Raw genomic sequence first — 24,218 nt, forward strand, 5'->3', positions numbered from 1 at the left:
TACCTCACCCAACTAGTCATTCTTCATGTGTGAGGCCAGATTGTTAGCGATTCAACCAGCCTCAATCTTGCAATCACCTGACATCCACACCAGTACACAGTCCACTCACACTTTCCAACAGGAGTCACTGGATAGTGATCAAAAGCAGGAATGCTGGCTTTTTTTCTCCCATACCAGCCTAGGGGCATTGAAGTAAATTGTAACACCCCAAAAACCTCCTGACTGAGATTATCTGACTCTACATCAACTGGAGATTGAACATGGGACCTTCCTGGTCTCTAGACTACTGTCGCACCAGTATCTTTAGATCACTCATGAGGGAGGGGGAAGAGAGAGAATTTTTATATGAAAGGATGAGCGGTGAAGATAGGAAAGCTCTTGAGTATGTGCTATTCAAGCCAGCTAAGAACCAGCCATTTATAACTATTTGATCTCTTGTTAATTTAAAGTTTCTTTTCTAAAGCTGCAATCAGGCATTTATTTTAAGTTCACATGCCTGGAAGCAGTTATTGATTTTGTTGGTTTGAATTGAATTGCTTCTATTTAAAGCAAGGCAAGCAGTGAAGCTGTGTGTTTGTGGTTTCAGCCTTGTAATTTACTACAGTGAAGGGTCTTGTTCTTGATGTTGGTTGTTCCATTTCCTTTGGACCAAGTACTGTATATAAACCTCGCTTGTTGCATTAAACTGGTTACCCTGCAGTTTGGATACATTGGATTGATTTGGTTGTCGATTGAAAAGCTCCAGTGCTGCACTGTGGAACCAACTCGCTCCCCTGTTTGAAACTCTGTAAGTACTGTACCTCAGGATAGATTGAACACTTTTATTCTGTTTCACATCAGTTCCTTGAGGGGGGGGTGGCAAGATTTGCTACTTGAGCATATCACGCAGCAAATTATCTATCAAGTGCTGGAAATAATCTATTCATTTTACAGCAAACTGCATTCTTTAACTTAATCAACTTTTTGCACAGGTCAAAGCAGCTGATGTATTGGGCCAGATTTTGTTAAAATAACGGTGAGGCTAATGGTGCTCGCCGTTATTTATGCGCAAATGGTACAGCAACTTCAGGCGAGGGGCAAATGCGCGGCTAAACGCGGATGTCCGGAAGTTGCTGTCCAAGTTGCGGCGTTCCTCCGTTAGCTTCGAGAAAACGGCATCTCGCCGTCTGCCTCATCATTGAAACGCATTGAATGGTATGAAGTTGCTGTAGTTGCACAGTAGATGTGAACTAAACTCGCCACAGAAAGCTAAATGTTGTCCATTCCAGTCTAAGTACCCTGGCGTGATTGTTAATTACTGCCAATCAACCTCTCTGACATGGAAAATTAACTATTACTGGTGTGGAGTTTCAATTCCTTCAGATTTTAATTGTTGTTGGAGATTTTTTAAATGTAGAATTTAAAGTAATTTTTTTTTACTTTTTCTCTCAATCCAATCTTTCCCTCTCTTTCTCCATTTAATATGGCATTGAATTCACCCACTCAAATTTACACTTCTTTCTCAGTCCTTGCGCTGTTAATTTCACAATCCTTCAATCTGATTGGTTAACGAGATACACAGTTGCTTGCCCTGCCCTGTTCACTCAGGTCCCAGATGCCCGGTTTCCCTCGCTGTGATGTTATCAGCTTGCACTTTCAGCAACTTGTGATGCAAAAAGCCTTAAAAACCTAAATGTGCAAGGGCAAGTTAACTAATGGCTGACGCCGTTAGATGCCCTGCTACAGCAAATTATGACCCATAATGTATATTAAGATTTCATAAAAATTAATTGGGGAAACCAAACGCTCTTTTTTTTAAATTGGAAAACCATCAACCACTTTAAAGTTAGGGAAGTACGATGACAAAGCAAGCAGTTTCATTGGACCTGTTTCAGGCCCTCATTAAAGGGAGGCATCAGCAGTAGCTGCTATGAGTCAACTAATCATGCGTGTAGCCACACGTCAACTGGAACCCACTAGTTTAACTAACTCTTGGCTTTGTAGAACTATCTCAAACATACCATAGATGTGCCGTATTAAAACAATAATAATTTTGTGACGCACACACCCAATTTCAGTGACGTCTGTCCTTAGTAAATGTGGTTCCTGCAATGGTGGCACTTTGAGAACACTTGGCTGGAAAATCAAATCTCAGCCTGTTGTTCAAATGTCAGGCTTGTTTGGAGCTTTGGTTTTCTGTTGAGGGACTGCAGCAAAGGAGCAGAGTCATTAATGTAATGCATAGAAGCATTAGGAATCGGACTATGCCAGTCAGCTCCTCAAGCCTGCTCCGCCATTCAGTTAGATCATGGCGGATTTGCACCTCAACTCCATTTGGCTGCCTTTGCTCCATATCCTTTGAAACCCTTACCTAACAAAAATGTATCAATCTCGGTCTTGAAAGCTCCAATTGTCTCAGCATCCACACCCTTTTGGGGGAGAGTTCCATATTTCTGTTACCCTTTGTGTAAAATGGCATTTCCTGATTTCGCTTCTGAATGGCCTAGCTCTTATTTTATTATGTCCCCTTGTTCTTGATTCCCCCACCAGAGGAAGTAGTTTCTCCATATCTACCCGATCAAATCCTTTTAACATTTTAAACACCTCCATCAGATCACCCCTCAATCTTCTATACAATCTTCTTCCTACCCAGTATACAGATAACAACAAGAATAACAACTTGCACATATATATAGTGCCTTTAATATAGAAAAACAACCCAAGACACTTCATGGAAGCATAATCAGAAGTAAATGAACATCGAGCCAAAGAAGGAGATATTGGAATGGGTGACCATTGGTCAAAGAAGTAGGTGTTAAGGAGGGCCTTAAAGGAGGAGAAGGAGGCAGAGAGTGGAGGTGCTTAGATAGGGGATTCCAGAGAGCGCGTCCTAGACAGCTGAAGATGCAACAATCAATGGTGGGGCAAAGAGAAGGGGCAGAGGAATGGAGAATTCAAGGGAGTTCTTGGGCTGCAGAGGGAGGTCACAAGGGGATTTAAACAGGAGGATGATCATTTTAAATTTGGGGTATTGTGGGTGATGGGTGAGCAGGACTTGGTGCAGGAGAGGATAGGGACAGCAGAGTTTTGAGTGAGCGGAAGTTTATGGAGAATGGAGGATGGGAGACCCGCCAGGGGAGCATTGGGATAGTCCTCAGTGTTAGTGTAATAGATCTGTGCAATGCAATACAGACACGGGGTCATGTTACCAAAGCCAAAACTGGATAATGGTCGGACAAGGTGTGGAATCACGGCTTGCACTCTGATGTTTGTTCTGCTATAATGAACATTCTTGAAAATTTACTAACTCTCACCTCCATGATATAAGGCATTGTGAGTGCAAGTAAGGGAGAAAAGTTGAACATTTGTCGAAGATTTACTCTGCTATTTCTCAGGAAATCATAAATGTCACTGTAGAGAACATATTTGTGATTTTGCAGCAGATTATAAGCGGGAATCTTCATCCTTGTTACCCAGTTTAAATATCCCACCCAAAGCCTGTCCTACATTAGCCCTACATGGGGTGATATTAATTACAAGTTCAAGAGGATTTGTCTTGATCTGGGCAATCTGTGATTGGCTTTACACTCTGGTGTGCGCCCTTATTTTGATCTTCACTTGTTCTCTCGATGTGTCTCCAAGTGATCATTCTTCATGCTCTGTCACTGAGTGCACTATTCTTTGTGCTGATGGTGCAACTACTTATTTTATTTATATTAAGCTTTTTACTTTATTAAATGAGGAAATTGGGCCTATGTTGTCATACTCCTTAAAATTGACCCTTTTGAAAAAGTGGTATTAAGACAAGAATGAAGCATCGGCCACATGGAATAGGTGGGGAGGGGCTAGGGGGGCTTGTCGGCCACTATTCTGGCACCTGTAAAAACAACTGGCAAAGTTTTTAAAGCATTGAAAATGCCCTCGCCTTGTGTTTTATTGTTGTCCAGTACAATTTTTAAATAATTATATTTGAGATTTAAAACCAATTTGTCAGCTCTTTGTGACACTAGACATGGTGTGCTCGTGCCATCAGTGTAATTTCCAGTTACTTCAACAATTTATTTTCTTTGTTGCCTGTTTTTTCTTCTCCTGAACGCATTAACTCCATGCAGGGGTACAGTTCCACAGTGCTGGTTCTTCACCAAAGTGGCCATTCTTCATGTGTGAGCCTTGACAGTGAGCGATGGCAAGTTATTTGACAGTGAACAGAAATCACAGCTTAGCCCAACCCTGTCCTCGTGACTACCAGCAGGAGTCACTGGATGGTGAGGAGGATCAAGACCCTTGTCTAATATTTCCTTCTCCTGACCTAGGGGTGCTGAGGCCAGTTGTAACATGCCAACTACTCTGGCAGATCAATTAACAGTACAAACCAGCAATCAAACCTGCGACCTTTCTGGTCTGTATGACTCGCCCACTCACGAGAGACTTGAGAGCTCTATTTCAGCATAGTTTATGGGATGTGACAGCTGTGATACAGAAGATGGAATAATGGAGCTTTTCATTCTAATAGCAGGAATCTTCTTCTTCCAGGTTTGACCGTGTACTGAAGATGGAGGACATGATTGAGGTTGTCGTAAACACTGAAGTGAAACAGGTAAATGCTTAGAAACACTACATTCACAACACAACAGCAGAGAGGCCAGTGCTCTTGTACTGCATGTGTCACGTGGGGTGAAGCTGCACTCATAGTCACACAGGGGCACATGTATTTAAATGATAGTAGCTTCATGTGGATGCTTTTTGACTTGTATAAAACATCTCTATATGCCTATGTTAAAGATTACACAGTGCATAAGTCAATATGGCTGCAGTAATTAACCACACTCCTTAGCACAAATGATAATGGTCTATCGCTATTCCTTAGCATAGGAAATAGAAGAAAGCACTGATTCCAAAAACAAATATCCCTAAATTTCCTCAAATAGCTATTCAATTCTCCCTTGTATTTTTCAACAGTCTCTGCCTCCCTGAGCAGTCTGTTCCACACATTCACCACTTTATGTAAGGTAGTTAATTCTAAACTCTCTGTGGATCATCCCTCTTCTAAGCGTGTGCCCATGTTCATATGTTTGTGACAATCTCAAACATTAGAGTTCAATTTATCTATTCCCTTAATGATTTTGAATACTTAAATGATATCCCTTCTCTTCTCCACGTTAAACAATCCCAGGTTCTTCAACCATCCCTTGTTTCAGATGCCTTTGATCTGCTTGTGTAATGTTTGACTTTAGCTGCACCTCTCATACTTGGCAGCTCTCTGTAATTTAAGTCTTGAGAGCCTGGTGTTTGTACATTGTTGCAAGATGCACATTGTTTTAAAATGCAGTCTACCTTTAGAAAGTTAGGAGACTGAGTTCAGCATACAGTCCTTTAACTGCAACCTCACTACAAAGGGGAGCTGTGCTTTAATCAGAAGAGATCCTTCATCCAAATGAAGCCAGCACCACAGACAGTATCATTGGGCTGGATTTTCATTGAGGAGGCGGGTAGGAGGCGGGACTACAACTTTTGGGGTTGTAGTCCCGCCTCCATCGAGTTCTAGCCAACCCACGCGATTTAGACTTGATTGACCTTGTTGAGCATGCCCAGCGGGCTCAGAAGGCCAATTAAGGGCCACCCGGCAACAGGTGACGTCACAGATTGAAATTTCATCTGTCAAGACCTTTTGACAGATGAAATATCAGCGTTTCACAGCTCTTTGAAGCTGTCAAACACTGACAATCTGTACTCCAGGTTAATTCCTTCCTCTTAGGATGATTTAGAGATCTCCCCGGAACAGAAAGCTGAATGCTGCAGATTTTGACAGCTGGCGGCCATTCTGCTTTCTGTGCCGGTGAGATGAGGGACCTGAGACCTGAAGGAAGGAAGGCTGTAAAGGTAAGTAAAGGTTAGTCGAACTTCTTTAAACACTTTACACACACCAAACACACTTACCTCTGCACTCATGCACCCATCACTCACCTGAACACCGGACATCTCGACCCCTCCAAGCCCTTCATCCCGACAGCCCGCCTCGCTACCTTGGCATGGTTTGGAGCCATTGGGAATCCCACATTTCAACAATGAAAATAGGGATTAGGCTAAAAACCTGTTACCAGGCAGTTAATTGGCACTAATCCCCTTCCCGCCTCAGGGAGGCGGGTCCCAGTGCGGGGCAGGTACCTGCCTCCTTTGAAACTGGCATGGAGGCGGGTTGGGGTCTGGACCCCCGATTTCGGGATTTTAAACGCCTCCAATCCCGACTCCACGGCCCAATGAAAATCCAGCCCATTGAGTCCAGCTGTGCGGCCCACTCAAAGTTAGCCCCTATCTAAAAACAGCAAGGACATTGTTGAAAGCAATAAAAAGAATGAATTTAAATTAAATCTATCATTTAGCAGAGCACCGTGGCAAGACATTAAGGCAATCAAAGGATATGGGATTGTACGAGAAGGTGGAGTTGAGGTAGAAGATCAGCCATGATCTTATTGAATGGCGGAACAACTCGAAGGGCCGAATGGCCTGCTCCTATTTCTTATGTTCTTATCATTTTGAATGTACCCAATGGTAGTAGCAGACTTAACATAGAGCATCAACTACCATCCAGTGCCTGGGCTCCTTTCGAGAATATGCATGCTGGGAAGTGTGTGTTTGGATAGATTTTAACCAAGGGCAATAATAGCTTTTAGCAGATTGGACATTAAGGTGAGGAGGTATCTGTGGAAGAAGAATGTGGCAGAAACTGAATCTGTGGATCTGGGGGGAGGGGGGGGGAAACACAATAGTTTAAAGCATTCATGTGATGGAGTGGTAGCACAAGGTTAGATTTCTCCCTTCCCCTGTTCATTTCCCTGCATTAAAGTCACTGCGCTTCAATAATAATTTGTAGTGTGAGATGCTTTGAGACATTTTAGCAATTGTTGATATTGGAGGGTGACACAGAGTGTAGAAAAGGAATCTGCCCCACAGGGAAGTGAGGGCGGGTTCAAGAGTGTCTTGTTAACAGTTTACTCCCGTCTGCTTCCTGCTGGTTGGCTCAGTGTGATATCAATAGAGGCCTGAAAGCAGGCTGTCTGGCAAGTATCACAGCCACATTGCCCGGGATCACCGGAGGGGGGAGAATTTGGGAGAAAACAGTAAAGTTCACAACCTTGAAATGTCATTACCTCTGACAATTATTTTTTAAACTTTTTCTCCCTTCCTCTTCTGAAGATACAGACTCTCGCTGGAGTGCCATTCCACAGGTGCTGGTTTCTCTCAAGTGCCTCCTCCAAGTTGGTATTCCTCAATGTGCTGAAATTCTCCTCCTGTGCGGAGGTGATGACTGTCACACTGGGCACAGAGGTAGTGGAATACCGGGATTGAAGTCTGTGTGCTGATTTGTGCTTGCCCCTGTATCTTTTTGATGGGCATGCAGTGAGTGGTGGAGGAAGCTTGCACTGCTCCATGGCACAAGTCTTATTACAGCTTTCAGTTTGGATATATTGGGAACATGCTTTTACTACCCTGGGAATTAAAATGCATTCTGCCCTTGGTACCAGACTTGCACTGTGCGCCTTTTAAAAATTGGAGCAAAGCACGCTCCTACATGCACACAGCAACCAGAAGTAGCTTTAAACCTGTTCGGCCTGACCTTTCATGAGATTAGTCCTGTTTTTTGGGGCATTGCGTCATTGCTTGTTTCTTTCAGTCGTTTGTTTATTTGTTTCCTTTCATTTGGTTTCAACTTTCAAGCTGGTCGCTAAACTTTAAAAACCCCCTGGGTGTTAAAGAAAGAAAGAAAGACGGGGAACGGTAGCGTAGTAGTCACGTCACTGGGCTAGTAATCCAGAGGCCTGGACTAATGATCCAGAGACATGGGGCTAGATTTTCGGGGAGCCGTCAGGCGGGGTTTCAGGCGTGTGGGGGGGAAATCCCAAATTTGGGGGTCCCGACACCATCCCGCCCAAAACCCCACCCCACAAGTTTCAGGGGCGGTGGGTACCCGCCCCACACTGGGACCCGCCAAAACCAGGCGGGAAGGGATTAGTGCCAATTAACTGCTTGTTAACAGGTAGTTAACAGGCAGTTTTTAGCCTAATCCCTATTTTGAGGGGTTTCGTGTGGGTTTCCCAACGGCTCCAAACCACGCCAGGTAGAGCAGGCGGGCCGTCGGGTTGAAGGAGTTGGAGGGGTCGCGATGTTGGCGCTCAGGTGAGTGATGGGTGCATGAGTGCAAAGGTAAGTGTGTTTGGTGTGTCTAAAGTGTGTAAAGAACTTTTACTTACCTGTACTTACCTTAACAGCCTTTCTTCCTGTAGCCGTCGGGAGCGCATCACTCAGCCAGAACTTAAAGCTGAATGGCTGCGATCTGTCAAAAGTGACAGCCTTCAGCTTTGAGTGCCGGTGTGAGTTCTAACTGAGTCTGTGCAAAATGACTCATGTCAGAACTCAGAGTGTCAGTGTTTCACAGCTGTCAAACGCTGATATCTCATCTGTCAAGGACTCTTGACAGATGAAATTTCAGTCTGTGACGTCACCTGTTGCCGGGTGGCCCTTAATTGGCCTGCTGAGCTCGCTGGGCGGGCTCAACAAGGTCAATCAGGGGAAAATCACGCGGATTGGCCGGACGTCGAAGTAGGCGGGTCAAAAACCCAAAAGGGGAAGTCCCGTCTTCTTCCCCACAGGTTCGGCAAAATCTACCCCATGAGTTCAAATCCCACCACGGCAACTGGGGAATTTAAATTCAGTTAATTAAATAAATCTGGAAGAATTACTAGTATCAGTAATGGTAACCATGAAACTATCAGATTGTCGTAAAAACCCACCTGGTTCACTAATGTTCTTTAGGGAAGGAAATCTGCCGTCCTTACCTGGTCTGGCCTATGTGTGACTCCAGACCCACAGCAATGTGGTTGACTCTTATTTGCCCTCTGAAATGGCCTAGCAAGCTACACAGTTGTAACAAACCACTATGAAACAAAATAAGAAGAATGAAACCAGACGGACCAACCGGCATCAACCTCGGCACCGGCTACGGACGCGACAACGGCACACCCAGCCCAGTCAACTCTGCAAAGTCCTCCTCACCAACATCTGGGGACTTGTGCCAAAATTGGGAGAGCTGTCCCACAGACTAGTCAAGCAACAGCCTGACATAATCATACTCACAGAATCATACCTTTCAGCCAAAGTCCCAAACTCCTCCATCACCATCCCTGGGTATGTCCTGTCCCACCGGCAGGACAGACCCACCAGGGATGGCGGTACAATGGTATACAGTTGGGAAGGAGTGGCCCTCAACATTGATTCCGGACCCCATGAAGTCTCATGGCTTCAGGCCAAGTCAAGGAAACTGCTGTTTACCACCTACCGCCCTCCCTCAGCTGATGAATCAGTACTCCTCCATGTTGAACACTACTTGGAAGAAGCACTGAGAGTAGCAAGGGCGCAGAATGTACTCTGGGTGGGGGACTTCATTGTCCATCACCAAGAGTGGCTCGGTAGCACCACTACTGACCGAGCTGGCCGAGTCCTGAAGGATATAGCTGCCAGGCTGGGCCTGCGACAGGTGGTTAGAGAACCAGCACGAGGGAAAAACCTACTTTACCTCATCCTCACCAATCTACCTGTCGCAGATACATCTGTCCATGACAGTATTGGCAGCAGTGGCCACCGCACAGTCATTGTGGAGACGAAGTCCCGTCTTCACACTAAGGACATCCTCCATCATGTGTGTGGCACTACCACCGTATTAAATGGGATAGATTCAGAACTGATCTAGCAGCTCGAAACTGGACATCCATGAGGTGCTGTGGGCCATCATCAGCAGCAGAATTGTATTCCACCACAATCTGTAACCTCATGGCCCAGCATATCCCTCACTCTACCATTACCATCAAGCCAGGGGACCAACCCTGGTTCAGTAAGGAGTATGGAAGAGCATGTCAGGAGCAGTACCAGGCATACCTAAAAATGAGGCGCCAACCTGGGGAAGCTGCAACACAGGACTACATGCATGCTAAATAGCAGAAGGAACATGCTATTGACAAGACTAAGCGATCCCACAATCAACGGATCAGATCAAAGCTCTGCAGTCCTGCCACATCCAGTTGTGAATGGTGGTGGACCATTAAACAACTAATGGGAGGAAGCGGCTCCATGAATATCCCCATCCTCAATGATGGTGGAGCCCAGCACGTGAATGCAAAAGACAAGGCTGAAGCATTTGCAACCATCTTCAGTCAGAAGTGCCGAGTGGATGATCCATCTCGGCCTCCTCCTGCGGTCCCCACCATCACAGAAGCCAGTCTTCAGCCAATTCAATTCACTCCACGTGATATCAAGAAATGCTGAGTACACTGGATACAGCAAAGGCTATGGGCCCCGACAACATCCCGGCTATCCTGCTGAAGACTTGTGCTCCAGAACTAGCCGCGCCTCTAGCCAAGCTGTTCCAGTACAGCTACAACACTGACATCTATCCAACAATGTGGAAAACTGCCCAGGTGTGTCCTGTCCACAAAAAGCAGGACAAATCCAATCCAGCCATTTACCGCCCCATCAGCCTACTCTCAATCATCAGTAAAATGATGGAAGGTGTCATCAACAGTGCTATCAAGTGGCACTTACTCACCAATAACCTGCTCACTGATGCCCAGTTTGGATTCCGCCAAGACCACTTGGCTGCCGACCTCATTGCAGCCTTGGTCCAAACCTGGACAAGGGAGCTGAATTCCAGAGGTGAGGTCAGAGTGACTGCCCTTGACATCGAGGCAGCATTTGACCGAGTGTGGCATCGAGGAGCCCGAGTAAAACTGAAGTCAATGGGAATCGGGGGGGGGAAACTCTGCACTGGCTGGAGTTATACCTAGCACAAAGGAAGATGATTGTGGTGATTGAAGGTCAATCATCACAGCCCCAGGACATCGTTGCAGGAGTTCCTCAGGGCAGTGTCCTAGGCACAACCATCTTCAGCTGCTTCATCAATGACATTCCCTCCAACATAAGGTCAGAAATGGGGATGTTCGCTGATGACTGCACAGAAGATGTTTCTATGTTTCAGTGCCGTTCACAACTCCTCAGATAATGAAGCAGTCCATGCCCGCATGCAACAAGACCTGGACAACATTCAGACTTGGACTGATAAGTGGCAGGTAACAGTCGCGCCACAGAAGTGCCAGGCAATGACTATCTCCAACAAGCGAGAGTCTAAACACCGCCCCTTGACATTCAATGGCATTACCATCACCGAATCCCCCACCATCAACATCCTGGGGGTCACCATTGACCAGAAACTTAACTAGACCAGCCACATAAATAATGTGGCAACAAGAGCAGGTCAGAGGCTAGGTATTCTGCGGCGAGTGTCTCACCTCCTGACTCCCCAAAGCCTTTCTACCATCTACAAGGCACAAGTAAGGAGTGTGATGGAATACTCTCCACTTGCCTGGATGAGTGCAGCTCCAACAACACTCAAGAAGCTCAACACCATCCAGGTCAAAGCAGCCCGCTTGATTGGCACCCCCTCTACCACCTTAAACATCCACTCCCTCCACCACCGGCGTACCGTGGCTGCAGTGTGTACCATCTACAAGATGCACTGCAGTAACTCGCCAAGGCTTCTTCGGCAGCATCACCTAAACCCGCGACCTCTTCCACCTAGAAGGACAAGGGCAGCAGACGCATGGGAACACCACCATCTCCAAGTTCCCCTCCAAGTCACACATCATCCTGACGTAGAAATATATCGCCGATCCTTCATCGTCGCTGGGTCAAAATCCTGGAACTCCCTACCTAACAGCACTGTGGGAGTACCTTCACCACACGGACTGCAGCGGTTCAAAAAGGTGGCTCACCACCACCTTCTCAAGGGCAATTAGGAATGGGCAATAAATGCTGGCCTTGCCAGCGATGCCCACATCCCATAAAAATGAATTTTAAAAAAAAATAGCACCTTTCACGACCACCAGAAGTCTCAAAGCGCTTTACGGTCAATTAAGTACTTTTGGAGTGTAGTCACTGTTGTAATGTGGGAAACACAGCAGCCAATTTGCACACAGCAAGCTCTCAGAAACAGCAATGTGATAATGACCAGATAATCTGTTTTTGTTATGTTGATTGAGGGATAAATATTGGCCAGGACAACTCCCCTGCTCTTCTTCGAAATAGTGCCATGGGATCTTTTACATCCACTTGAGAGAGTAGACAGGGCCTCGGTTTAATGTCTCATCCGAAAGACGGCACCTCCAACAGTGCAGCACTCCCTCAGCACTGCACTGGAGTGTCAGCCTAGATTTTTGTGTTCAAATCCCTGGAGTTGGAGTTGAACCCACAACCTTCTGACTCAGAGGCGAGTGTGCTACCCACTGAGCCACAGCTGACACTCTTGTCTCATCTCAGTCCAAAACACAGTAGAAAATGCTTGGTTTCATACTTTGCCACATTTGGAAGCTCATTGCCACTTTAAGAAGTTGTCTACATGTTTCTGCTCCTGTCTTAAGAAATCTGGACCTCTATGTTCCCAGTGCACGACACAAAAAGCATCAAGAACACACCAGCTGCATTTAAATGAAGGCACAGTGCAAAACCTAGGAAAATTCCCTCTGTGCAGGCAGCACGAAATCGCTGGACTAAATGCATTGGCACTGTTGATGCAGCAGAGGTAAAATTTCTGCCCCACGTGTGGGCCTGGTGAGTATTGGTAGGCGATTTAATCATGGAGATTATCATAGCCCAGCTTGATCCTGTCCTCAGCCAGTGTCCACAAATATGTCCTTTCCAACAAGGGCCACTGCATAAGAGATTAGAAGCTGATAATCTGACTCGCTTTTCTGCCCATAGATGCTGAGGTAAATTGTTGTGCCCTGGCTGCCCAGTTGATAAAAGCTAACTCAGTAAAGAGCAGCGATCCAAACTGAAACTCTCTTTTCTGCATCTCAGTTACACACTGCAGTTATCAACTGAGCCAGCAAGGGGAGCTCTCTGTTAGGCAGGCTTAATGGCGTATGTTAGTCATCATGTAGAAATACCTTCCTTGCATTGATGGACATGCTGGAAAAGCACTTGATTTTTTAAAATCCATTGTGCAAATTTTAATTAAGCCATCCTGTAGTCCATGCTGCTGATCCATTTAAAGGTTTGCCTCTAATGCTGTATTTACAGTACTGCACTGCCATTGTTGGCAGTCCTGACTTGGGTAGCAGTGCTGCAATGTAACTGGGCAGACTACTCGTTCCTATAACTTGGAATACCACCTCAAGAGCGACAGTTTGAGACACCGCATGTGTTCGCAGTTACCACCTTTTCTGCCCGTGAGTTTGCTGAACACTTGGCCAGTGATGTGGTTTATTAATTGCTGCCCTGTACAGACACCCCCCCCCCCCCCCCACCTCACTCCACCCCCACAAAAGTCAATGGACGTCCAGGAGCCAGCAATTGAACATCACAATTGGGATTTTTAAACAACTGTGCACACAAGCCCATTGCATATTTGTTCATCATTCACCTGTGCTGGAAAAAATGCCTCCAACTGTGCAGGGCAACCTTCCAAACACAGGCAGCCAAGACAAATTGAACCACTTCCTTCTGAAGCAATTCTGTATCCTAACGAGGGATCTATGTATAAGATTTTAAATTCCCCTTTCAGCTGGAGGGCATGCGCCAGTAGGTAGGTATATGCTGCCATCGTTTGATAGAAAAGCTGCAATTACACTTTGAGACCATTCATAGTTTGATTCCTGGCTTCATTTATTTTATGTGTATAATATAGCACATCTCTCACAAAGTTGAGTTGCAGGCTGAGCAGAGCAGTCCTGGGAGCAAGCAGGATTGCTGGGTGAGGGGCGAGTGCAGGTTAAAACCAGCAAGTAAGAGAGATTTTAGGGCAAAGTGGGGCAAGCAGAGAGTGATGGGCAAGAGCCATGCCCATCACAGAGAATCAGGCCCTGGGACTGAGAGGCAGAAAAAGGGAAGCTTCCCAATGAGAGTCCTAAGGGAGGAATGTCAGTTGGAAAGGCAGAGGGACCTAAAGCGAGAGGACGGTCAGGCCATGTGTGGAGGTGAGTTAGCATTTTGACTTATCTGCCTTTTAGGAACATAGGTGCAGGAGTAGGCCATTCAGCCCCTCGAGCCTGTTCTGCCATTCGTGGCTGGCAATTGAAAGGAAGGTCAAATTATTTCTCTCTAGTATCTGTCTGGTTCACTGGTTGTTTTTCCAAAGTAGAATCAATCAGAAAGGGGAGCTTTTAAAAAATAAATAAAAATAAAAACAGTAAATGCTGGAAATACTCAGCAGGGCAGGCAGCATCTGTGGAGTGAGAAAACAGAGTTAACGTTTCAGGTCAACGACTGTTCGCTTTTTTTTGTATTATCTGGTTAGTTGGTCCACGGTTTCTACTGTGGAAAAGCAAGCAAATAATACAAAAAATATTCAGTTTTAAAAACCAGTTGGAAAGCATGGACAGGAGCCTATATTGAACCAATTAGAAAGCTCATGCATGAAGCTACCGACAACAGAAAATTTAAGAAAAGGGTCACCAGAACCGATAGCAAACCCATTTCTTTGAGAAATCCATTAAAATGAATGTTAAAAAAAGTTACATTTCTTGTTCCAGTTGGAGGATTTTGTAAATGATACAACATGGGCTTCCCCTCAGATACCCCAACCAGTAATTTGGTTTAAGAGGCAAATTGTTTGTGTTGGAAGGTCAACTGTAGGGGTAGGATTGCAGCCAGCATTGAAAAGTAATTATACCTGAATTTTATAAAATGCAGGAATAATGGCTGCCAATCTTGCATTTACACTCTGCGACTGTTCATCCTCAGTGTTGAGTGTGTTGTTGGTTGGTTGGCATGGCAGTTTGGGGTATAAGGGGAAGGCAGGCAGGCTTTTGAGGATACCATCCCAAAGAACATCTAGAGCAATGGTGTTATAAATAAATGTACTTGTCTGAAATTCAGAGTCGGAGAGCTAGCTGCGGCTCTGCAGAACGATCCAGTGATCTCTACACAACCTGGTGGCTGGAATACAGCAGTCTTGTGTGTTGTGAAGGAGACTGTGGATTAGGCCAACTGTCTTCGCCATGTTACTCCTTTCTCTTCCTCATTGCCTCACACACTTTCTTTTCTCTTTTTTCCACTCTCTCACTTTTTGCTCACTTTCTATTGTGTATTTTCTATCTGTATTCTTTTTCTCTCTCCATTTTCTCTCTCACTTCTCTTTCTCCCCTATTTCTCTGTCCCACTCTTCTATTTTTTTTTACTCCAGAGGTATTGAATATTAAGCTGAGCGAGGTAGGAATGTCATCACCGCTTTCAAACTGAAATCTTCAGCACAGTCTGGACTAGATCTTTCACATCCTCTTTTACCATGAGGATAATGTGATAGCTGAGTACATCTTTGCTGTCTTCATTATTTAGGGTCACGTGTCTCTAATTTACACAATTGTTCTTACAGTATGAGAATGCCGTCAGCTGTATGGCATGTGAATAAAAAGCATAGTCAGTGTTTTGCCAGTCATCTGAAAACTGCAGTTATGTTGTAACACCTTAAGCAAATAGTATGGAGAAGCTGTCATCAGTATTGGTCAGGCCTCTGTCACGGGGATATGTTGACACAAGCAGCTGATTTTAAGTTTCAGAACCTTTAAAGGTGCTGAGACCCTCCCAGCACCGTCTCCTCAGTTACACGGAATGCAGCTTGTCTGTCATTTCCGTTGCCTCCGAGGCTGAGGTAGCTAATTTTGTGAATTCTTGAACGAGGTGAAACCCCTTGCTATTTCAGCATAATCTAGCCTTTGGTCTTGAGTGTGCTCAACCAGGTGGATGAAGTACCCTGTTGTTGTGGGTGTCCAACAGTGGAAGGTGGGTGGGGGAAGAAAGTGACCTATTCAGCTCATTCCATTGGTAGATCAAGTGCCGTTCATGGTAATCATGAAGAATTATGGCCAGACTGTAGTGAATAAAAGAGGCAATGCTTTCTTAATTTCAAAATATAACATATAGTGCCTTTAATGTTGAAAACCATCACAAGGTGCTTCACAGAGGCCTAATAGGATAAAGATGGATGCTGAGACAAAGACATTATGCCTGCTGTTCATTATACCATCTGCTCAGCTGCATGCTCCTAGCTCACATCTATGTTTCCTTCCGGTGCCAGTCACCTATCTGACTGCATCTACCACAAAACATGGAACAGATGTGGGGAATTGTAGTACACAGACTGGTGTGAGCTCCTGGATGGATGGAATCTGGGAAGAAGGAGTTCCTGTTTCTTTTAAAATATGGGAGCATTGAGCATCTGACCATTAATGTTCAGTGCCATGGAATTGGGGAAGAGGAGAGAATGAAGGCACTTCCCCGCCCCCCCCCCCCCCCAATCCACTTGGCTTCTGCTGAGTTGTGGCTAATAAGGAGACATTGAACAAAGATTACATCCCCGCCCCGCACTAACGGAGGGAAATCAGACCAGGAATATCCTGCTTGGGCAGTAACTCGTCGCTCCTTGTAGCTGAGGGTAGGGAGCAGTTCACCTAACTAACCTTTCTCGAGATTGTGAAAGCCTGTTTCCAAGTAGAGATAAGATACGTTGTGAATGATATGACTCAAGCGATGATTGATGGCACAATACTATTGGAGTGTCTTGTGGTCTTTATGTTGTACAAATTGAATTACAGCAGATTACAAGGGGCAAGATGACTTATTGTGCACTAGGTCAAATGAGGTGCTATTTTATTTTATAACATAACCTATCACACCTCTGAAGATATATTCATGGATTTGTTTAAATATGTTTCTGGGACATTTTCATGCCAGTGCACCGGAATTGCCACAGAATATTGGAGGAAACAGTCTCGCATGATGTAGTAAAGTTTTAAAAATAACATTTTCCATTTTTGGTTTGCAGAGTAAAAAAAAATAAACAGCACTAAATATGTTGGTACATGAATTGACATTTATTTAATGTATTCACCTAAAAGTTTATACTTTTTTCAACAAACACCCTCACAGCAGAATGAGAGCAGGTCAACTTGCAAATCTCCACCACACACACACACGCTGTTGAAAAGTCCGGGGTGATGAATGCTGACAGAACTTTGGCCACAGGAGCACACTTCTGCATCACACGTTAGGTGTTGCTTCATCCTTCATCCTTTATAGAAGGTGGTGTGTGAACCAACACAAGCTATGACTGACCCAGATCTCCTCCCCACCCCCGGCGTAATCGGCCTGCTTTTGACAGGACGAAGAACTTATACCACTCACAGGCGTGCACATAAGAAAATGCAACCCCCTCCTCTAGTGCAACCCTGCAGCCACAACAAACATGGTCAAAACACATGTGGGATATTTGACAATCTGAGCATAGACGTTGGGATAGCACCAGAAGCTGGGGCCGTTCCTGCAGCCCAGCCTCTCTCCAACCCAAGCCACAGAACCAGACTGACCCAAAGGCTGACGGCAGAGGTGGCAGGCCCCAATGCCTGCTGCTGAATCTTTTACCTCAAAACCCCCACCCTCACACAAGCACTCAGCTCCCCCGTCTAAAAATGGCCACGGCCATTCACTGAACATCCGCACTCCAATATATCAATAAACCTTATTGTATGTAATCTGTGTTATAGCATGTACAGTATAACAAACCATGCCCTGAGAGAGTAGGTAAACTTCTTATAAAAAACACTGAGAAACCCCCTCGCCCCCCAAAAAAGTGCTTCAATGACATTGTATTGACTGACATAAGTATGAAAATGTAATATTAACTTTCCTTCCACCCATCCCTATTCCTGACTCTTGCTGAAGTACAATTTCACAGTTGAGGCAGCCCCTCATTGCCTCACTAAAGTAATCATTCTTCATGTGCGAGAAGTATTAACAGCTATTTAACTGTGGGGATATCACAGCCATGTTCAATTCTGTCCTGGCCTACTATTCACACATAGGCACTTGCTGGTAAGATTCAAATTTGGAAATTCGTGCTGATTTTCTTTAACCTTTAAGTCCCTCCACTGTTACTGCAAGCATACTAAGGAAACATTTGCAGAGCTATGTGGAAAGAGGAGGGAATGTGACTAATTGGATAGCTCTTTTAAAGAGGCAGGCATGATGAGCCCAAAGGCCGCCTCCTGTGCTGTATGGTTCCATGATTCCATAAGCACATCGCCAATGATCCATTGCTGAATATAACAATTGCAATGTAGCAAGCCCAGTGTGGAATCAGAGTTAGTGGAGTTATGACGCAGCTGTAAAAGATCGCGGGGGGGGGGGGGGGTGGTAATTGAGTCACGCCCCTTTGGGACGCTAACTTCGCGGGGGCGCTAATTTTTTCGGGGCGTGAAAAATTAGCGCCCCCCACGGCCGATTTTCCCAGGTAGCGCCCCGAGAAGGAGGAGGGGCGCTACTGGAAGCGCCCCGCGTCCCTCTTGGGGCGCTGCAAGGCAATATCGCGGCGCTACGTGCTGCGGTACTGCAGGCCTTCCTCCCCTTATTAAAGGGGAGGGGTCTGGTGCAGCGTGTCCCGGCGCCCAGCTGGGCCACCAGGGATCGGGAGTGCCGGCAAACGAGCCCGGCACTCACGGAGAGCAGCCGGCACCCCGCGGATGGGGCTTCACGGGTGCCGGGGACAGCAACAGGGGCAGGCGGCCAGCAACAAAAATAGCCGCCCGCCACCTCCCCTTTAACTAGCGCCGCAGGTAGGCCCCCCGACCCCGTCGGACATAACGTCCGGCGGTAAGTCAGGTGGCGCTACTGAAGATTGCGGCCGGGGCGCTGAGCACGGCAATGACGTCATCGCCGGCAGCGCAACACCGCCGCTAACCTCCAGCTGAATTTCAGAGGAGGTGTTAGCCCAGGCGCTAGTTGATTTGCGCCCCGGTACGGGAGGCACAAATCAACCGAATTTAGCCCCCCAGTAGTTTGCGATGTAATAAACAGTGGTTTTACTGGACTGTTCATAAACACAAATGGCAAAGGTCAGACATAAAGCTGTGGGTTGTGCAGTCCTGTCAAATCTCACCTATTTCCAGCTAGCCACTTGTGATTTAACCACTTTTTGTGTGTCAGTTTGAAAAACAAAACCACATCCCATCTCTCTTCACTGTAATGGACTTACAATCTATGGCACAGTTTCTCACAAAAAAAGGTTTCACTGTATCTAGTATTCTAACCTTGGAAATCCTGGTCTTGTAAACCCTGACTAGGATGATGAGATTAATTATCACGTGCCATAATCTTGCACACAAGGCTTCAGTCTCTAATAAAATATTAGAACTCACATGCTGAAGACTTATTATTAGTACAACACATTTCTTGAAAATATAATGGAAAAATAATTTCACTCTGTCTAATGTGTCCCAACTGGTCTGATCTATTTGACTCTGAAACTGCCATTTCCACTGACTTGTGAATTGTGGTCAGTGTCAGAAGTTATCATTTCTAAAAGGTTGTTTCTTCCCCATTCCTCACCCATGCATATGCGCACATTCATACAAAAGTACTACTTCTAACTCGATCTAAATCTTCCCAAAAAGAGAGGGGTGAACTAATCAAAACTAATCCAGCTCAAAACGTGAATTTGAATATTAAGTGCCCAGAAAAGAAAAATACCATAATGGAGTGGCAGTTTTGAGGTTCAGACTCATTTTGCCTCTCAAAGTTACCTCTTAAACTGAATGTCATGTTTTTGTGGGGTTTTTCATGAGAAGCAGAGCAGATAATCTGTTTTGTGTGTATGTATAAAAAAAAATGTGTGACAGCAGACCTGTGTGTGCATGTTTGTCGCATGTGCAGGAGTGCAAGAACAAATGTGGATATAATAATATACCTCTGTGAGCACACCAGAATAGAAGTACTAGAACAGTTCTAGTGTATGTGCATGTGTGTATAAGAACTGACCTGCGTGTGTCTGTATGTGTATCTAAGCCCCACAGCCTGATTCAGACTTTAAAGCCCTCAACTATTATTAGTGATATGTAACTTGTTTTCATCGTGCCTTCATGTAAAAGTGTTGGAGACCTCAAAATGAAGGTTGCAGAACTCCCAGGCACGAAGAAGGCCCTGTGTCTGACAGAAATTGGTGTGTAGTTAAAGATTACTGGCCACAACCTGATGGAAACCAAACTCAACACCTGTACCTTAACTAGACAGTGTTGAAGATGGTTAATTTAACCGTTGGGAGCCTAGTGCAGGGAGCCTACTGGCCTTGTAATGTGTTCACCAGTCATTCAGATCAGTCACATTCCCACTAGCTCTGGTCCTTCGCTAAATTTAAGTGCATTGGACTCAGTTTAGAAGAACTATATTAATTCAGGTAATTTATGGCATCATTTCGTTCTCCTTCCAGTGAGGGATGACAGTGCCAGGGACTGGAACACTATGCCACTATTCTGATTCCAGTATTACAGTGTGCGAGCTTCATTCACTCCCGTTGTTAGACCAAGTGATATTCATAGTACAAGCCGGTGACCACCTTCGATCCATCCTTCCTCTTGCCATGAATCTCAGCAGAGCTGTTGCATTGCATTCCTCTGAGTGTTGGGTGGTATTAGAACTGGGATGCAGTGATATTCCCTCTCCTCTCTCTGTCCACTGAGATAAAGCAAAGCACTACCATTAGGAGGTAGGGCTGTCCCGCAATCCATAGAGTAAGTAGCACTCTTGAACCTGCAGTTTTGATAGCATTATTGTTTCTGTCATGTCTTTTTTTCCTCTCCTTCCTGGGGGGGAAGTGCCTTGCCTCCACTCTGTAATTCAGGATCTCATCTTGTGAGGAATTCCACATGCACACCAGCATCTATCACAGCCTGTTGGAGTTTGTGATTATGCCATTGAACAAAAAAAATCAGTGATAAACAAGTGTGATAAAAGATCCCAATCCCATTATATAGAGTGTCCCAATGTTATTGTATAGCCAATTCAAAATCCATTGTATAATTGTGTCCCAGTTCCATTGTATCAAGCACCGCAATCCCAGTGCAGTATTCCTTGCTATGGTATCAGGATTTAACAGTTCGTAATCTGAATCCTTTCCAGTATCAGGTTATGGAACAGTGCTGAGGTACGAATGAGGTGTACATTTTTGTGTTATACTAACAGTCATTCTCTCCCCTTCCCACGTTTCTGCTGCAGAAAGACCCAAAAGAAGCTGTAACGATTGCCATCTCAGCCCGAGCTCTCTTTGATATGGAAGAAGAGCATGAGCTGTTCTTGACAGAAGGAGTTGAAGAGTATATCAATTACCAGATCAGCAATGAAAACATACCTCTGAAGGAAGGCATCGTTTTTCCATTCATCAGTGTAAGTTCCCACACACACCCTGGGCTAGCCTTTAACCATTCTATGAACTACCTATCTATCTCAACCTTTCATTCAGGCAATTCAGCATGGTATATTGGCAACGTTTTACTGTTACACAGTTTCAGATATGAAATTTGTTTGAAGTCACTTACCTCTTTAAAATCCTTGAACACATCATTGCCATTCAGGTTCAGCTTCCATGACAGTACCCTCACATGATTTCTTTCCTATCTGTCCCAATTCAACCAATACCTTTCTTGCAATGGTTTCTTCCCCCTTATCCACACAGTCCCAAGGTTTAATCCTTGACCACCTCCTGCTTCTCCTCGACATACTGCTCCTTTGGTGAAAAAATTTATAAACAAAGGCTCAGCTCCCATGTTTGTCTACAGTTGAGAGCAGACCCTTCAACTGCCTTGGCCCTCCAGTCTAGAGCTCTCTCCCTACTCTCCACCTTTTTTTCTCAATTTCAGAATCCTGAGAACCTATCGCTTTGACCATCATTTTGTTCTCCCCAGCTCCTTGAGTTCTTTTTCCTTTAGTGAGGCACCTTGCGATATATGTTAGAGGCACTATATAAGTGCAAGTGTAGTTCTAGATGTAAATGGCCTGGATTTTGTGGTCAGTGGCGAACAAATGGCACTCGCCGTTCATTACCCTTCCAGCTGCCCACAGACTTTTCATGAGCTTTTGCGCAGCAACTTGCGGTCCTCGGGAGTCTGATACAGTGCGGCGACCTCAACAAGGGATTTGGGACCTATGTGAACAGGACAAGAAACAGCGTGTCTCTTCAACCAATCAGATTGAAGAATCGTTAATGAGCAGCACAGAGTCTAAACCAGGAAGTGTAAGTTAGAATATTTATTTCAATATAAAATCATGTACAGAAAGCGAAATAAAGTGAGGGAACGAAAGATGGGATTGAGAGAGATAATAGAGAGAAAGAAAAGGTTAAAAAAAACTTTTTTAATTTTAATTTTTTTTAAATTGCCCAACAATTAAAATTTAACAGAATGAGACTACACACTTATAAAAATATATTTTCAGGGCCAGAGAGGATGTTTGGCAGTAATTAAGACTTAACATGCCATTGAAAATTCACTTACACTTGAGTGGACAAGCCCTAACTTTTTCTGGCATGTTTAGTGGGTATCTAGTGGGTCAGTACCGCAACGTCACGCCCTTCATGTGTTTTGAATGCCGAATTTATCGGCGAGGCAGTAAAGCTTGTGGAGGAGTAGGGAGAATCGGACAGCAACTTCCTGATTTCTGTGTTTAACTACGCGTGGGTGGACCAGAAGTTGCTGTCCGATTTATTCCTTAATAACGGTGAGTGCTTACAGCCTCAACATTATTCTTACCACATAAATCGTAGTGGAAGAGGTTTGAAAGTTTGAAGTGTTTTCGACAGCTATTACTATTTTCCTAACTTGGTTTCCCTCCACCCCCCACCCCCCAAAGCCAGAGGATTGGGAGGATTTTAGAAATCAGCAAAGGAGGACCAAGAAATTGATAAAGAAAGGGAAAATAGAATATGAGAGTAAACTAGCAAGAGACATAAAAACAGACTGTAAAAAGCTTCTATAGGTATGTAAAAAGGAAAAGATTAGTGAAAGTAAATGTTGGGTCCCTTACAGGCTGCGACAGGAGAAATTATAATGGGGAATAAGGAAATGGCAGAGAAATTAAACAAATACTTTGGGCGTGATCTTGCCAGCCCTAGGGAGGCGGATTTGGAGGCGGGACTGCTGGGAAAATGGCAGAATTTGGGGGCGGGTGCCCAACCCGCCCACATCCCGCCATCTTGCCAGGAGGCGGATAGCCATCCCGTGCCGGGTCCCGTCTCCTTGAAAGAGGGAAGAGATTACATCCACTTTAACTGCCTGTTAACAGGTAGTTAACAGGCAGAAAATAGGATTATCCCCGTTTTTGCCCACACAAGTGCGGGCTTCCCGAAGGCTCCAAACCTCGCCAGGTCACCAAGGCGAGTAGGGGGTCAGAGGGGTCCAAAAGTGTGCTGTGGAGGTGAGCGATGGGTGCAAATGTGGAGAGGTGAGTATTTGAGGTAAGTGCAAAAGTGTTAGAAAAAGTGTACTTACCTTTGTTTCTTCCTGCAGGCTTTAGTCGGTGGGTATGCGAAGAGTCTCGCATCTCCGCGGTAGAGATGACAGATGGCCGTTGCATTCTCCAAAGCAACAACCATCTCATTTCTGCAAAAGAAAGAGGTTTGATGAGGTCTTGAATTCAAGACTGTGGTGTATGTGCCTTTAAGAGCCCCTGTGTACTGTAATGCCGGTAGTGGCCACTCGGGCTATATAAGCCTGTATAGTGTCTTGTATCTTTTAGTTCACCTCCAGACTTTGTTCAGTAAACACCTGTTAAACCAACTCCTGCATTCCGTGTCTCCATTAACACACGGATACAACAGTGGCGACGAATTGGAAACGGACTTACCTGCAATTCGGCAGCACCTCAAGGAGATCGATTCCTCAGACGAAGGTTGAAGAAAAAAAAAGAAAAAACTGTGGTTTCACCAGCTAGCCGGGCTGGTGGCAGGTACTGCAATAATCCTTCCTGGGCGGCGGGCTGGGGCTCGATCGGCTGGCTCTGCAGCGGGGCCGAGCAGTGAAGGTGGAGGCAAACAGAGCCGGAGGGTGGAGCACTCGGGAGACGGCCAGCGCTGCAAAGCAGGTCGGCGTTCGGACCAAGCAGAGGGAGGGAAAAGTCCCAGAGAGTCCGGCAGGAACGAGTCTCCAATTATTAAAAATATCTGTATAAATAAAAACCGCGGAGAGCAGCGGCAGCGGCAGGAAAGCGCGTGAGGCGCCATTTTTTCTCGGCAGGGAAGAAAGGAAAGCGCGGGAGGCGCCATTTTTTTTCAGGATGCCTAAGACTGGCAATATTACTGCTTTCGATAGCGATGTGGAGGATTGGACCACTTATGTGGAAAGAGTGGAGGTATATTGCACAGCGAATGAAATAGA

General features: G+C 45.3%; 1 protein-coding gene across 3 annotated transcripts in view; it reads left to right on the plus strand.

The window, feature by feature from the left end:
• LOC147106739 (cytosolic 5'-nucleotidase 1A) overlaps positions 1-24,218 on the plus strand; it is an 86,659-nt gene that overhangs the window by 23,934 nt on the left and 38,507 nt on the right. For all 3 annotated transcript variants that reach the window (XM_086007814.1, XM_086007815.1, XM_086007816.1), the window contains exons 3-4: positions 4,513-4,576; positions 21,067-21,234. In XM_086007814.1, the coding sequence (XP_085863940.1) occupies positions 4,532-4,576; positions 21,067-21,234 (213 nt within the window). In that variant the 5' untranslated portion in view covers positions 4,513-4,531. The remainder of the gene's footprint in view (positions 1-4,512; positions 4,577-21,066; positions 21,235-24,218) is intronic.

The sequence above is a fragment of the Somniosus microcephalus genome, chromosome 15, assembly GCF_052327205.1.
Source record: "Somniosus microcephalus isolate GS21.2 chromosome 15, FLI_Smic_1.0, whole genome shotgun sequence".
Lineage (NCBI taxonomy): Eukaryota > Metazoa > Chordata > Chondrichthyes > Squaliformes > Somniosidae > Somniosus > Somniosus microcephalus.